Source organism: Crotalus tigris, unplaced genomic scaffold (genome assembly GCF_016545835.1).
Source record: "Crotalus tigris isolate CLP2741 ecotype Arizona unplaced genomic scaffold, ASM1654583v1 scf7180000024462.759394, whole genome shotgun sequence".
Classification (NCBI taxonomy): domain Eukaryota; kingdom Metazoa; phylum Chordata; class Lepidosauria; order Squamata; family Viperidae; genus Crotalus; species Crotalus tigris.
This window is the reverse complement of record NW_024100633.1, coordinates 590,772-603,848: the sequence shown is the minus strand read 5'-3', so window position 1 is coordinate 603,848 and position 13,077 is coordinate 590,772. Positions and strand designations below refer to the sequence as shown.

General features: G+C 39.3%; 1 protein-coding gene across 2 annotated transcripts in view; it reads right to left on the bottom strand.

Moving 5' to 3' along the window:
- Positions 1–688: 688 nt before the first annotated feature.
- The window catches only part of PFKM (phosphofructokinase, muscle), a 46,490-nt gene continuing 34,101 nt past the window's right edge, over positions 689–13,077 (bottom strand). For both annotated transcript variants that reach the window (XM_039332752.1, XM_039332751.1), the window contains exons 14-23: positions 11,810–11,956; positions 10,665–10,735; positions 9,846–9,933; positions 9,286–9,438; positions 8,044–8,208; positions 5,582–5,643; positions 3,485–3,596; positions 3,149–3,248; positions 2,671–2,776; positions 689–1,413 (exon numbers count right to left, since the gene is read on the bottom strand). In XM_039332752.1, the coding sequence (XP_039188686.1) occupies positions 1,266–1,413; positions 2,671–2,776; positions 3,149–3,248; positions 3,485–3,596; positions 5,582–5,643; positions 8,044–8,208; positions 9,286–9,438; positions 9,846–9,933; positions 10,665–10,735; positions 11,810–11,956 (1,152 nt within the window). In that variant the 3' untranslated portion in view covers positions 689–1,265. The remainder of the gene's footprint in view (positions 1,414–2,670; positions 2,777–3,148; positions 3,249–3,484; positions 3,597–5,581; positions 5,644–8,043; positions 8,209–9,285; positions 9,439–9,845; positions 9,934–10,664; positions 10,736–11,809; positions 11,957–13,077) is intronic.

Sequence of the window (13,077 nt, the reverse complement as noted above, 5' to 3'; positions counted from 1 at the left end):
CAATTCTGTTTAATTACTTAAAATAAAAAAATATTTTAATTTTTGTCGATCACATTTCATTTTGTCCCTCCTTTTGCATCTTTTTTAAATGATTCTATTCTACATTTGTTATTAGTGTAACTTTTGTCCAGCAACAAGTTGTCGTGCAGAAATCGTACACTGATTTCTCAATAGTGATAATTCTGCCTATGGAATTTTGAGAATTGAAATCTAAACTTGGGGATGGATGTACTAGGTGAATGAATAATGATGTGGATTTCATCAAAGCAAAAACATAATATGAATGAACCACTGTGAGTGGAGTAGCTTTAGTGAAAGGCATTAAATTCATCAAATGAACAGGGAAATCCTTAACAGAAAAAGTACCAATCAACAGCTTGATTTTGTTTCTAAGCATTTACCCAAAGAGCAAAATTCCTATCCTTGTAGACACACACAAAGTGGTTGGTGCTTCTTTGTGGGTTTGCTTTTCTGTCGTATGTAAAAAATGCAGAGATGATTTTATATAGCTTGTACAGTGTTCCCTTTAAGTCAGTCTTGCTCTGGATTAAGAAGGAAAAATGTGACTGTGAATGGGAGAGACACAGCAATTAGTAGTCAGCAATGACTAGATAGGCTGGGTCTATCACTTGCAGTACAGACGTTAGTGATACGATTAAAATGATGTAGGGAGCAGAGATATTACAACTTCTAGTCAAATAGTTACTGTTTTTTATTTTAAGCACTTGGATGAGTTGAATCTATTTTGGGAATTGGCATTTAGATGACAAAAGTTTTAATAACCATAATTCTGTCCAGTTCAAATGATGACAGGATGAAGAAGATTCTATTGAAGTATATTCCTGGTGCAGCAAATACCCTTAGCTAATCTTTCTGACATTGGCTAGGAAAATCTGGCAGCAACAGTCCATTCCACTCTGGAAAAAGAGGGCCCCCAGAAGCATATGATTATATAATACTGATAAACCTAAGAGTGACCCTAGCTAATATCCCAATGGAAAGACCAGCAGGGAGCCTATTTAAGTTGCCTTGAGCTTTCCAAGAAAGTAAACAACAGTAGAAAGTTTTGCCAACTATTAGGTATGGCGCGATGTAATGATATGTCATATATAATAGGCACGTGGCTCCAATTACAGTACATAACACTAGATGGAAAGCTGCATGCTAAATTGGGGAAGGAACTGAGGATTTGTAATTTATTTAGAAGTCTCCTTCCATGCCATGACTGAAACAGGAGGGACAGCTGCACCTGGCTTGCTAAATGTTCACAGGGCACCTTCCCCAGATACTCTCTTGCGAGTGATATGCTCCAAGTGGGCTGTCTCTGAGGTGTCAAGCTCAATCTTGTACTTGGCTAGAATCTTCAAGATGGGACGAAGCTTCAGCCACCACTGCGTTTTGGGGATGCGATGACTGTCAAAGAAGAATAAAGGTAAAGTCAGTATCTGCATGGCAGGGTTACCCCATTCCACTGCAACATATTTGGTGGCTACAGCTACTCTGCCTTTGAGAAATATGTACCCAACCTTGGGAAACTTGTAGGAAGTTGTAACAATGGGCATGTTCACAAAGTTAAACCATAGTGGTCTAGCAGTTAAGGCATCAGGCTAGAAGCCAGACAATGAGTTCAAATCCCACCTTGGCCATGAAAGCCAGCTGGATGATCTTGGGCCAGTTGCACACTCTCAGTCCAACCCACTTCAGAGTTATTGTGGGGAAAACGGGAGGAGGAAGGAGTATTAGGTATGTTCACCACCTTGAATTAATTTATAAAAAAATAATAAAGGTGGGATACAAATAAAATATACCTTTGTTTTGCAAATGAACCTATGCAAAACATGAAGCTCAAGCATTTTCTACCACATGATCAAAGAAAGAACAAAATTCAATTTCATTCCAACAGGGGCCTGGTTTATTTAAAGTGAGTTATGAGTTATTTAACAATTGACGTTTTAAAAACAGACATACCTAAAACACCGAATTCTATGCTTGCTTAACAAATTAGAATTTTATTTTAAATCAGCATTTATGTAACAAACCAGGAATCTACTAAACTGGAACTTGGGAGGAAACCCTATCCCCAAATTCTGCTTGGGTATATAATGTATAGCTTAGCATTACATGTAAAATAAGTCAGGTTCAATGAATCACTATCAAGTTATTTAAAACATTCAGTTATAAGCTTAACTGCATATTATTAATTAGACACATATTTCTTGTTTTCCTCAAGGAATTCAAAGCAGCTCATGCACACAAACTAGCTCTGTGAATATGTTGGGTTGGATGTATGGCTGAAGTTGCATTAGAATTTGGATTTTCCTAGTCTTCCTCTACCTCCTTATCCTCTACAGTGCCTCCCTGCAGATTTAAGTCTGAAACATTTGTTCTATTCTCAGAGAAATTTCCAACTTTAGACTTCCCTGTCCTCTGCCATTGTTTAGATTTCTGAATCTATGTTCACCACAAAAAGACCAGAAAATTAGCTGACACAGTAAATGCCTATGGCAGTTGCATGCAAGTCATATTAGATTTGAGTCAAACGAAGTATTTTGTTATAACAATGAGGGCTAGAAACTATTTTTAAAAGATTCTTTGGTTCCCAACTAATATTGTGGATTAACTTAACTTTCTATGGCACACTTTCTGATTATTCCTACAGAGAAGACTTACTCAAAATCTGTTTCTTCTTTGAGTTCCGTAAGGGGCTGGAATACCAGGGAGCGTCTGCGCATACCCAGCAGGCAAGCTGAATCAGCAGTGTTGGCAAAGATACGACCTGCAAAAGATGCATTGCAAAATGTTAACATTTTAATGGAAGCTTGAATTCTTATTCTTCTACTGAAAGCTCCAATGGAAAGCATTTATTTTGAAACATTGGGTGTAAAGTGATATATTGGGATTTAGCAGAAAAGTCTTCCATTAAAAACAAAACCCTAGAATTAAGTATCAGGCTTTGAATATATGAAAAGATCTTAAGCACTGACTTTGAACTATAGACCCCAAGATTCAAGAACATCATAGATAGTATCAAACCTCTGGCACAGATACTCCTTTGCCTACTGTAATTGATTTCTTTCCTGTTTATTACCAATACAGGTGTGGCTGCCCACCAATCTAAGAGGCAATCCAACGGTAAGTTCCTATATACCATGTCTGGAGCACTCTTTGATCTTGCCAGACATCCATGCCACAGCTTTGGCACCCATTTTTGTTCCAAAGTTCCGGTCAAATGGAGTCGGTGACCCACCCTGTGAAGGTAGAAGGAGAGTTATATTCAATTATATGTTAAACCTTAGCATTATGGAAATGTAATGAGGACAGTAGCTTGAAGCTTGAAAATCTTTGGATAGAAAGATCTGCAGTGATGGTGTTGAGACAGGTAAGGAAATAGGGTTCAATGGGCTACTGGGGCTTTTCTGCCCAATGACACTGAATATAATAGCAGAGTTCATACATAGTACCAAATCTGATCTTTCTGATGTACCTGCTGCATATGTCCCAGAACGTTCTTTCTGGTATCAAATACACCTTTTCCTTCCTCTGAATACAAATTATATATGAAGTCTGTGGTATAGTTTTCATTGCATTTTTCATTCCTGGAAATGAAGAAAAGAAGCATACATGCAGCAGGAAAACACAGAATTGACTAAATAAATAGTCCATAAAATGGAAAATGTTTTGGCATAATACTGTACAAAGGGCATTTTATTTCAGAATGTTATTGACAACTCTTGCATATACTTCTGACTTCTATCTATTCTATTCCCATGGTCTTCCTGCTTCACTGATTAAAATCTTGTCTTCATTTTATAGCCTATAATTTGTAGTTATTAATGCTGTAAATTATGAGTACCAACATAGGTGGATTTCAAAGAGCAGCCTAAGATTGTTCTTCAACCTTTGTGAAAAATCTGACTCTTTTGAGTATCCCATACTTCATCAAATACAAACTTGGCCTCCGATCTTGCCCCTTTGCACAGAAATCAGGTGAGCTGAAAAGCTGCTGCACTTGTTTTGGTGTATGCCTCAGCATGAGGTTAAAGCATGCATATATTATATAGGTATTAAAATAAAGGAGAATATTTGTAGCTCGGAGTTGAAATGAGGGGTCCTTGATGCTCTCTGAGCTTGTTTGGTTTCTTGTAGATGTTTCATTACCCAAACCAAGTAACACATCAGTGCTAGTTTGGGTAATGAAATGTCTGCAAGAAAACAAGCAAGCTCAGAGAGCACCAAGGACCCCTCAGGTATTAAAATGCTTGTGCTGTTTTCCATGATACTCCACTGAATGGAAAACTTATGACCTTCCTGGGCTACAACTAGTTGAGAAGGATGCTGAGAGCTATCTATCTATAATATCTAAATCAGTATTTCTCAACTTTAGCTACTGTAAGACATATGGACTTCAACTTCCAGAAGCATGGCTGGCTGAGGAGTTAGGAGTTGAAGTCCATACATCTTAAAGTTGTCAAAGTTCAGAAGTACTGATCTAAAGAAATCTGCCAGGAGATCAAATACTTTTTCTGTTTCATTTCTCATGGCACTTATTGGCCAAAGAAACTGAAAAAGCAAGCTAATATGTAAAATGCCTGTTTTTCCTTTGGGACATGGGATTATGAGAAGAGAAGGATCTTGTTGCTCTAAAAAAATAATGGGCTGGGCTGCCTGAAATACCTTGGAGTTCATTTCATTTTGCTCTTGTTGCTAGTTGGACACCAGCACAATATTCATTCCATACTTAGCAATATATAGTGTTGAATAAGTAGTGAATGGATACATCTGGCTATATGCTGGTTTGAATATGCTGGTTTGAAAGCAATTCTATGTTTCCCTAATCCTACATTACAGTGTCAGCAATGTTGGAGAACCAAGCAAGGTTTTTTCTTCTGCCATAACTAAGCTAGTCAAAATTGTGACAAATCTAACATTTTCTAGGGCACTAAAAACAATTCATTCAAATATAGCCTTTTTCTACAAATCATTAAAACAAGTTTTTTATGATTCCATAGCAGTCTGAAAAAAAATGCAGCTGCAACTAACTTTATAATTAGATTTCTCAAAGGAACACTGCACTTGCATGCAATCTGAGGTATTTCTGAATTACTTTCAAAGCATGCACAATCCTAGTAATTTCTATGTTCTCTGAAGAACTTCTGAGCCCAATTTATTTTGGGAGAATGTTGACAAAGATGCACACTACATGTATGGCAACGTATGTATAAAAATACTCTTGCTACTGTTTCTCTTGCAAAGGGTCAGCCCTTTCCAGACCAGGAAATTAAAATCATAAATACTATTTTTATTGTAAGGTTATAGCAACAAAATCTTGCAAGTTTGAATATGCTTCCCCCCTTCCTGCCTAGTAAGAGATTAGGGAGAGTCCCTACTGACACATCTTCTCAAGCTACATTCCCGCTTTGAACTCAGATTTGTCAGATAGTTGTCTAGGCTGCAGATTTTCCTCCTGTTTCTCAAAGTTATTTTCATAACCCATTCCAAAAAGGAATATTTTTCATCACACTTACAAAGAAGTGAATGACTTCTAAACTTTTAATCCCCTCTAATAAGTTTAGTCAGCTACCTCAGTATTAGACCTCTTTTCACTGTGGTTTTCATTTTCTCAGTCAGATGTTCCACGTTCATCTGCAAACCAAAGAAAGAACGGAACCATTTGTTTTTATCCCTCAAATTGTATATTAACACATTTCAAATACAACACTGTAGATTTTATTAAACTAGCAAAGCCACTAAATTTACCACACCCTTATTACAGAATCAAAATGTACCCCCCCCATGTACTTTTCCATGTTACGTTTATTAGGTAGTATGTTGTATGTATTTGTGGATATACGCACACTAAATCTCTCTGAGAAAATTGTATTATGTCTGTATTTATTTGTATTAATGAAGGCAGAGCCAGCACCCACAGTGAACAATGTCTTAAAGTTCTGAATTAGTTTGAGCTCTCTTCTCAAATGTCTGATTGTTTCTGACTGAAGACAAACCCAAGGAAATAAGTAATAAGAGATGTAACCAGCATCCTCCCCTGGAGGGAGACAGGAAATTATATTGCATCTCTCTAAATAAAAGGCAACTGCAATAAGCACTTATTAATAACAATAACCACAATTATACCCAGTGCAGAAATCAAACAATGTTAGCTAACTGGCTGGAACAGCAAATCACACAATGAAACAGCCAACATCTTCTGTCCCATTCATTTCTCTAATAAGTGGTGCTGCAATTATAATTACAGTTACATTAGAGGTTTAATACCCACAGCAAAATCTGTTGATAAGTGTACATGTGTGTTGAGGGGGAGGGATTGAGAAAGTGAAAGAGAATCTGATAGCATATCAGAAAAGGACTGGAGATGGGGCTGAGAATCTATTTTGATACCTTGGAAGTTGTGAAAGGTGGGATATGAAAGAACAGGCTTAGGCCAATCCCAACAGTGGCTTTGGGTGCAAAAGCCCACCAATTCCAGAGATATTCTATTTTGGCTCTGGCAGGATTGTGTTTCCCCATGCTGAACTGGTCTGTAATCTGGGGATTCTCGTGGACTGCTTCAAGATCAGTAATAGCAGGAACTGAGAGGACCTTTGAATAGATCCCTTTGGTGTACCCAGCCTGAATCAGGCACTTATACGATGGTCACCTCTTGTCTGGATTACTGAAATGCACTCTACAAAACCTTTACATGAGGATGCCCTTGAAGATCAGAAACTGCAACAGAATGCAACCAATTATAGGTGCAAGGTGATTTGCTCATGTAACACGATCACTGGTTATCAGTTTTTTACCAGGTACAGGTCAAGGTGTTGGCTGTCACCTTTAAAGCCCTTCATGGTACCAGACTTGGATGTCTGTTGACTAGCTTCTCCCTGTGGTCTCTGCCCATCTTTAAGAAGGCTCCTTCCTGATCTTACCTGAAGGATCTTCAGGGACCCTTAAGTTCAACCTTCTCAGTCATTGCCCCCACCCCTCTGCAACAGGCAGCTGGGCTTCAGCCTTGTTATACTTTGACAAAATTATTAAGATTTGGCTGTTTGGGCAAGCCTTAAGGATCTGAAGGGTTGTTTATATACGTCCTGGGGAGAGTGGATGATTAAATTTATGAGGTAGGGTTGTTCCTTTACAGTGGGGAATTACTGCTGTGTTTTCATTTGTATTACTGTTGTGGAAATGTATAAGCCACTTAGAGTCAGACATGGCAGGAGTGACATATTAGTTTAGTAAAATAATCATAGTAGTAACAAAAAAGACAATCCTCCTCATATAGCAATTTCTGATAGCATGCATTCCCTCTAGTTTCTAACTGGTATTTTTCCCAGCTCTACCAAGAAATTCAGGGCTCTTCTAAGATGCAATAGAACTCATTTGTCCAAATACTGGGTCCAGCTCTTCCCCTAGATCAGACATGTCAAACACAAGGCCTGGCGGCTGGATGCGGCCTGCAAAGTGGTTTCATGTAGCCCACGAAGCCATCCTGGAAACAGTGAGGGAACGGCTCCTGCTGCCTTGGCCCTGGCCCAGGCCGGCCGGGAGCCAATGTACAATTTTGTGGTGGCCATCTATGCTGAAACGTATTTAGTCTTAGCTTCACAAGGCCGTCTGGAAACAGCGAGGAACCAGCCCCTGCCATGTCGGCCCCACCCCCTGGGTGCATGTTGGGGAGGTGTCACCCTTTGTGAGGAATGAACCATACCTTGGCGCTTGCCCCGGTCCCACTCCCTTCTGCCAGAAACCCTCAGATCTGTCCCACTCCTGCCCAGGCCCCCACAGGCACCCTTGAGGCGAACGATGTAGAGCTGGCCATGCTCACCCAGTAGGCCACACCGACTCCATCCACGCTCACCCAGTAGGCTGCACCCACCCTGGCCACACCCACCTGGCCCCCCCGAGGGCAACCGCAATGCTGATGCGGCCCTCAATGAAATTGAGTTTGACACCCTTGCCCTAGATTATATCAACACATGCAATTCTCCTAGGGCCTGTAATGCAGTTATAGAGCAAACATTTGCCTCTGCAAAAGACGTTCACCTCCAAGTCATGGATGGTGAAAGGATCTTCATAAATGTAGGCAGCATCTGCTCCAGCTGCTAAGCCTGCCATAGTAGCCAGGTAGCCACAATAGCCTCCCATGGTTTCAATGATGAAAACCCGCCGTTTGGTGCCAGCTGCAGACTGTTTGATGCGGTCACAAGTCTACGAATGAAACAAACCAGGCAAAAAAGAAAGGCTTTGGATGTCAGCTGGAAAATATTTTTTTGGAGCCATCTGAAGAGAGTTAGCTTAGCTATTATAAAACGGGAGAAAACTCCATTCCCTTCTAGCACTGATGATGTTACCTAGTTGGGTGATGAAACATTTGCAAGCAAACAACCAAGCTTTACTCAGATTCCACAATCTTTGTTTTTATTTCTTAAGTCAAGTTCATTTAAACATGCAATGATCATATTGAAGGATGGGGATATAAAAAGAGAGAGAATGGGGGGGGGTATCTAGACAAGTGCAAGGTAGAAATATATAACACAGAAAAATCTTTCTTATATATATTGTGATAGGCACCAATGCCTGCACTGTCTTCTCTATCTAGGAACAACTTCCCAACTGACCTAAGTGAGGCTCTGTGTGCAAAGCTACCACACTGCCACTGAGCAATACCCCCTCATTAATTTTAATTGCATGAAATTGCCTAAGACTTTGTTCATTGTTTATTGATCATTTAGTTTGGCGTAGGGTTACTAGATTTAGTACTCTCAAGATTTAGGAACCGCTTTCTTTCAAAAGTATTAAGAATCCTGGTGGCACAAGAGTTAGAATGCAATATAGCAGGCTAACTCTGCTCACTGCCAGCAGTTTGATTCTAACTGGCTCAAGGTTGACTCAGCCTTCCATCCTTCCAAGGCTGATAAAATGAGGACCCAGATTGCTGGGGGCAATAGGCTGACTCTGCAAACTTACAAAGGACTGTAAAGCCCTGTGAAGTGGCATATACGTTTACTGTTATTTGCAAATTCTTACAGCCTATTTAAAATTTGTAGATGGTAAATCCTAAACCTCTATGATTAGAAACTCAAAATAAACAAAATAATATTAATGCCTTTTGAAATGTCAGGTTTTTTCTTTCTTTAGAATCTATTCCAGCTCCTATGCACAGGAAATACTTGCTGCTACTGCAAGCCTATTCCTCACTTCAAAAATGTAAATTTAAGTACTGGTAAGATTTTGCCCTTGGTGAATTTTCCTGAACTGGAACTGGGATGCTAACAAACCACTTACTGCTGTTATGGTGTTGAGGGCCGTGTCTGCACCGATGCTGAAGTCAGAACCAGGAACATTGTTAGAAACGGTCGCAGGAATCACACAGATTGGGATGCAGAGCTCTTCATATTTGCACCGGCCTTCAATTATTTCCAGACTGCCAGTAAAAGCCTACCAAGCAGGGGAAAGAGGAGGAGGAATTCACTTCTATAATCCAAGTGGGAATCCAACTTGTTCAGATGCTGCACTCAAACCCCAAGATTATAAGCATCAGTCTCTTGCAGCTTCCTGCTCCTCCCTTTCCTTCTCTATTGATAACAAAGGAACTTCACTCCCATTATCATTCTGCCCTAGAATCACATTTGCACCAAAATAAACTCTGAACATGTTTTCCCTTGTTCAGCTGGCTTAAGATGCAGACGTCAGACAGAAGGGGCTTTTTCCAACCATCAGTGAAACACATTTTGCCTGAGGAAAGACATCTGTGGAAAATGATCTCACTTATTAGCTATGTCTTCCTATTGATCCTATGTATGATCAGTGAGTTGATCTAACAGCTGAACTCTCCACAGACCTACCTCAAAACCACCAATGATAACCAGCCCGTGGATGTTAAAACTGGCAATGGTGTTACTGATTTCCTCAAAGTATTTCTTGGGTAGAGTCCTGTGATCAAACAGAAAAAATCAATAAAAAGTACCAATGGTCCTCCTACACACAGCCCCTTTAATTCACTCATAGAAAGTACCAGAAAGTATTCCCTTAACCCAGAAGCTCCCAGTTCTTAGTCATAGAAAGTACCAGAAAGTATTCCCTTAACCCAGAAGCTCCCAGTTCTTAGTCACCCCCATCTGAGAACTGACCAATCTGACTCAGCATAGGATGTGTTTAGAGCATTTCAGTTATTCCCAGTGTTGATAGTCCTTGCCACAATTGGGCTGGAATCTTGGTTGTTAAACAAAGCGGTCATTAAGTGAGATGTCATGTGACTGTTTTGTTCAATGACCCAAATCCTGGCACTCCTGGGTGTTGCTGTTAAGGGATCTCAGGGGTCGTTAAGTGGACAGAGTCCCAGATAAGAACCACTGGTGCCTCAGAATTGGGGAGGTGCTGGAAAGTTCTTCCCAGGAGCTGAAAATCCTCCCTGCCCAAATTTACAGAGGATTTTCAGCCTCTGAGAGGAAAGACAATTGTATGAAACTTGTGTTGGGCTTTCCTCTCCCACCTGAGGTACTCCACACTCCTTATCTTATCACATTGCCTCTCTTTTGATTCTATTTTAAATTTGGGCCTTTTAGCAATATGTGCAAGTTATATCAGAAAAAAGCATTTCAAAATGTTGATTTATTTTTAAGTATGTTTATTTATTCTGAAGCCTCTGTCCCCCCCATTAATACCTTTTTGTTCCAAGGTTTGATCCACCTTTTCCAGTCCAACCACCAACTCCTGCCCATCCTATTTCTTCAATCTGAAAAAAGAAAACAGGGTGGGGAAGAATTTCTTAGCTCAGCAACACAGTTATTACGATCTTCTGCTCAATAACCACATTGTTATACAGAAGAAGTAATGATTTAAGATGCATGATGAACTTGTGAAAAAGCAAATATGGGACATAAATACAGTACAAATGGCGATGCAGAGAGTATTTAAAAAATTAATATTAAGGTGAAATTACAATTTTTCTTATTAGGACTTGTGGACATTCAACTAGAAAAGGCTCATGGATGATTAGTTTTATATATGGTAACTGCAGTGAGGCTATTATATGCACTAATAAGGAATACAAAAAGATCCATCATGAAGGAATGGATTGTGAAGATGTCAAACCTTGAAGCAATGGCTAAAGTGACAGTTCTGATTGAGGGCGGAACAATAATTTATAAACAACAATTTATTAAAGACTGGAAACCCTTATGGAATTTTTGCTGAAAATGAGAAATATCAATTAGTGATTTTGGAATTTATTGATTAAAAAGGTTAGTTTATGGGAAGAAGGGACCTATGATTTGTTATCCATGAGGATGAAATGGTAATTACGTGCTTCTAACTGCTGCAAAAAGATTGGTAGCATTTCTTTAGATATCTTTTTCCTTTTCTTTTGTTATTTAGAGTTTTTCTTTTCTTTTTTCATATTCCTTTTTTTCTACTTTTCTTGTTTCTATAATTATTTTTTAAATTTTATGCATTTTTCTTTTAACAAAAATATATTTTAAAAAAAGAATGCTCTAAGAAAGGAACACACTTCCATGGCTTTTTGATGGAAACCGATTTTTAGCTTATTTGTGCCTCAGGCAAAATGTTCCACTTTTGTCCCTTTGGAAGGGGTTGAGACATTTTAAGACAATAAATGTGTGCTTTCTACTCTTATTTTTGGGAAAAACATAATTAAAAATGGTGATGCTGAAAACTGGCCCGCTACAGAATTCAGAATACCCACTGGGGACTGGTTTGGGGCTGTAAAGCAAAGACCTGAAATCACACTTGGCTCACAGGAGGTCCACTCCGTTCTAAGAGAAATGGATGGACAGATTAAATGAGTTACCTTTCCTTCAGCAAGGCCCTCAAACCCATCATGCACAGCCAGCATCCTATGTCCATGGATCAAGCCAATTCTGACAGTGGACCTCACAGCTGCATTCATGCCTGCGGCTGGTGCACCTACGTTCATCACTGCCAAATTGTAGCCACTCTGGAAGAAAGAAAAGGATCAAGCTAAACTCAGAAATGGTTTCCAATATATACATACATCCTACCTACCTTCAAAGTTCTGTTTCTCTTGGATTCCATTGGAGGAACTTAACCAGAGGGCATATATATCCAGCCAGGCTGCTCAGTTTAGGATCAAATTTTAGCATTATCAGTTTGGAATGGCTGCAGTTGTCCAAGCTCACAGAGGGGAGCAGCAAATACCTATATTTCCTCCTAGTATGATAGCGTATTTTCCGGCGTATAAAGCAACTCGGCGTCTAAGACGACCCCTGACTTCAGCGCGGATTTCCATGCCTAGAAAGTCGTCTTATACGCCAGAAACTATTGTAATTTCCGGCGTGTTAAGACGACTCGGCGTATAAGACGATCCCCGACTTCGGCGCCGATTTCAACGCTTTAGAAAGTCGTCTTATATGCTGGAAAATATGGTACATCATTCTGTTTGTCAAACAGAAAGAATACTTAGTGGAGGGAGAGAGGGGTCTTATCTCCATTTCTATCGTCCATCCAAAGACCAAGTAAATAATAATAATAATAAAGTTGGAAGGAAAAGAAAAACATACAAACAAAAAAAAGAATACATATTCTTATTATACTTCAATATTAAATTCTAAATCATTTCATAATAGCCTCCCATTTAGCACAAACCAAATCCAAAACAGTCCAAATCGCTATAAAACCTTTACCATCCATAATTATCATCTCAAATTTAATATTTATATCTTATTCTGGGTTTCCTTCTATTCCAAATAGATTTCCATAGTCAAGTCTCTAGTTCCGCAAATAGCTGTCCCATTGTCTCCTGCCACACTGTGCATAGGAGCAAGAGATCTTCCATTATTCATTTTCTTAGGCTGGTGTAAGAGTTATATTCATTCTGAAAGGCTCATGCCAAAGCGTCATTTCCCATCTTTTTCAATGTTGCATAAACTTTAGTTGGAATCCTTTTTTGGTATGGTCCTCTTTAGTCAAGTTTTGCTCTTCTTCCAATAGTTTTTCTTCTCAGAAAGTCAAATGGTATCTGCAAATCAGCTTGACCTTCTGAAGTAAGCTCCTCCATTTCCATATTATAGGTATCTGACCATTTATATCAAGGCTTAT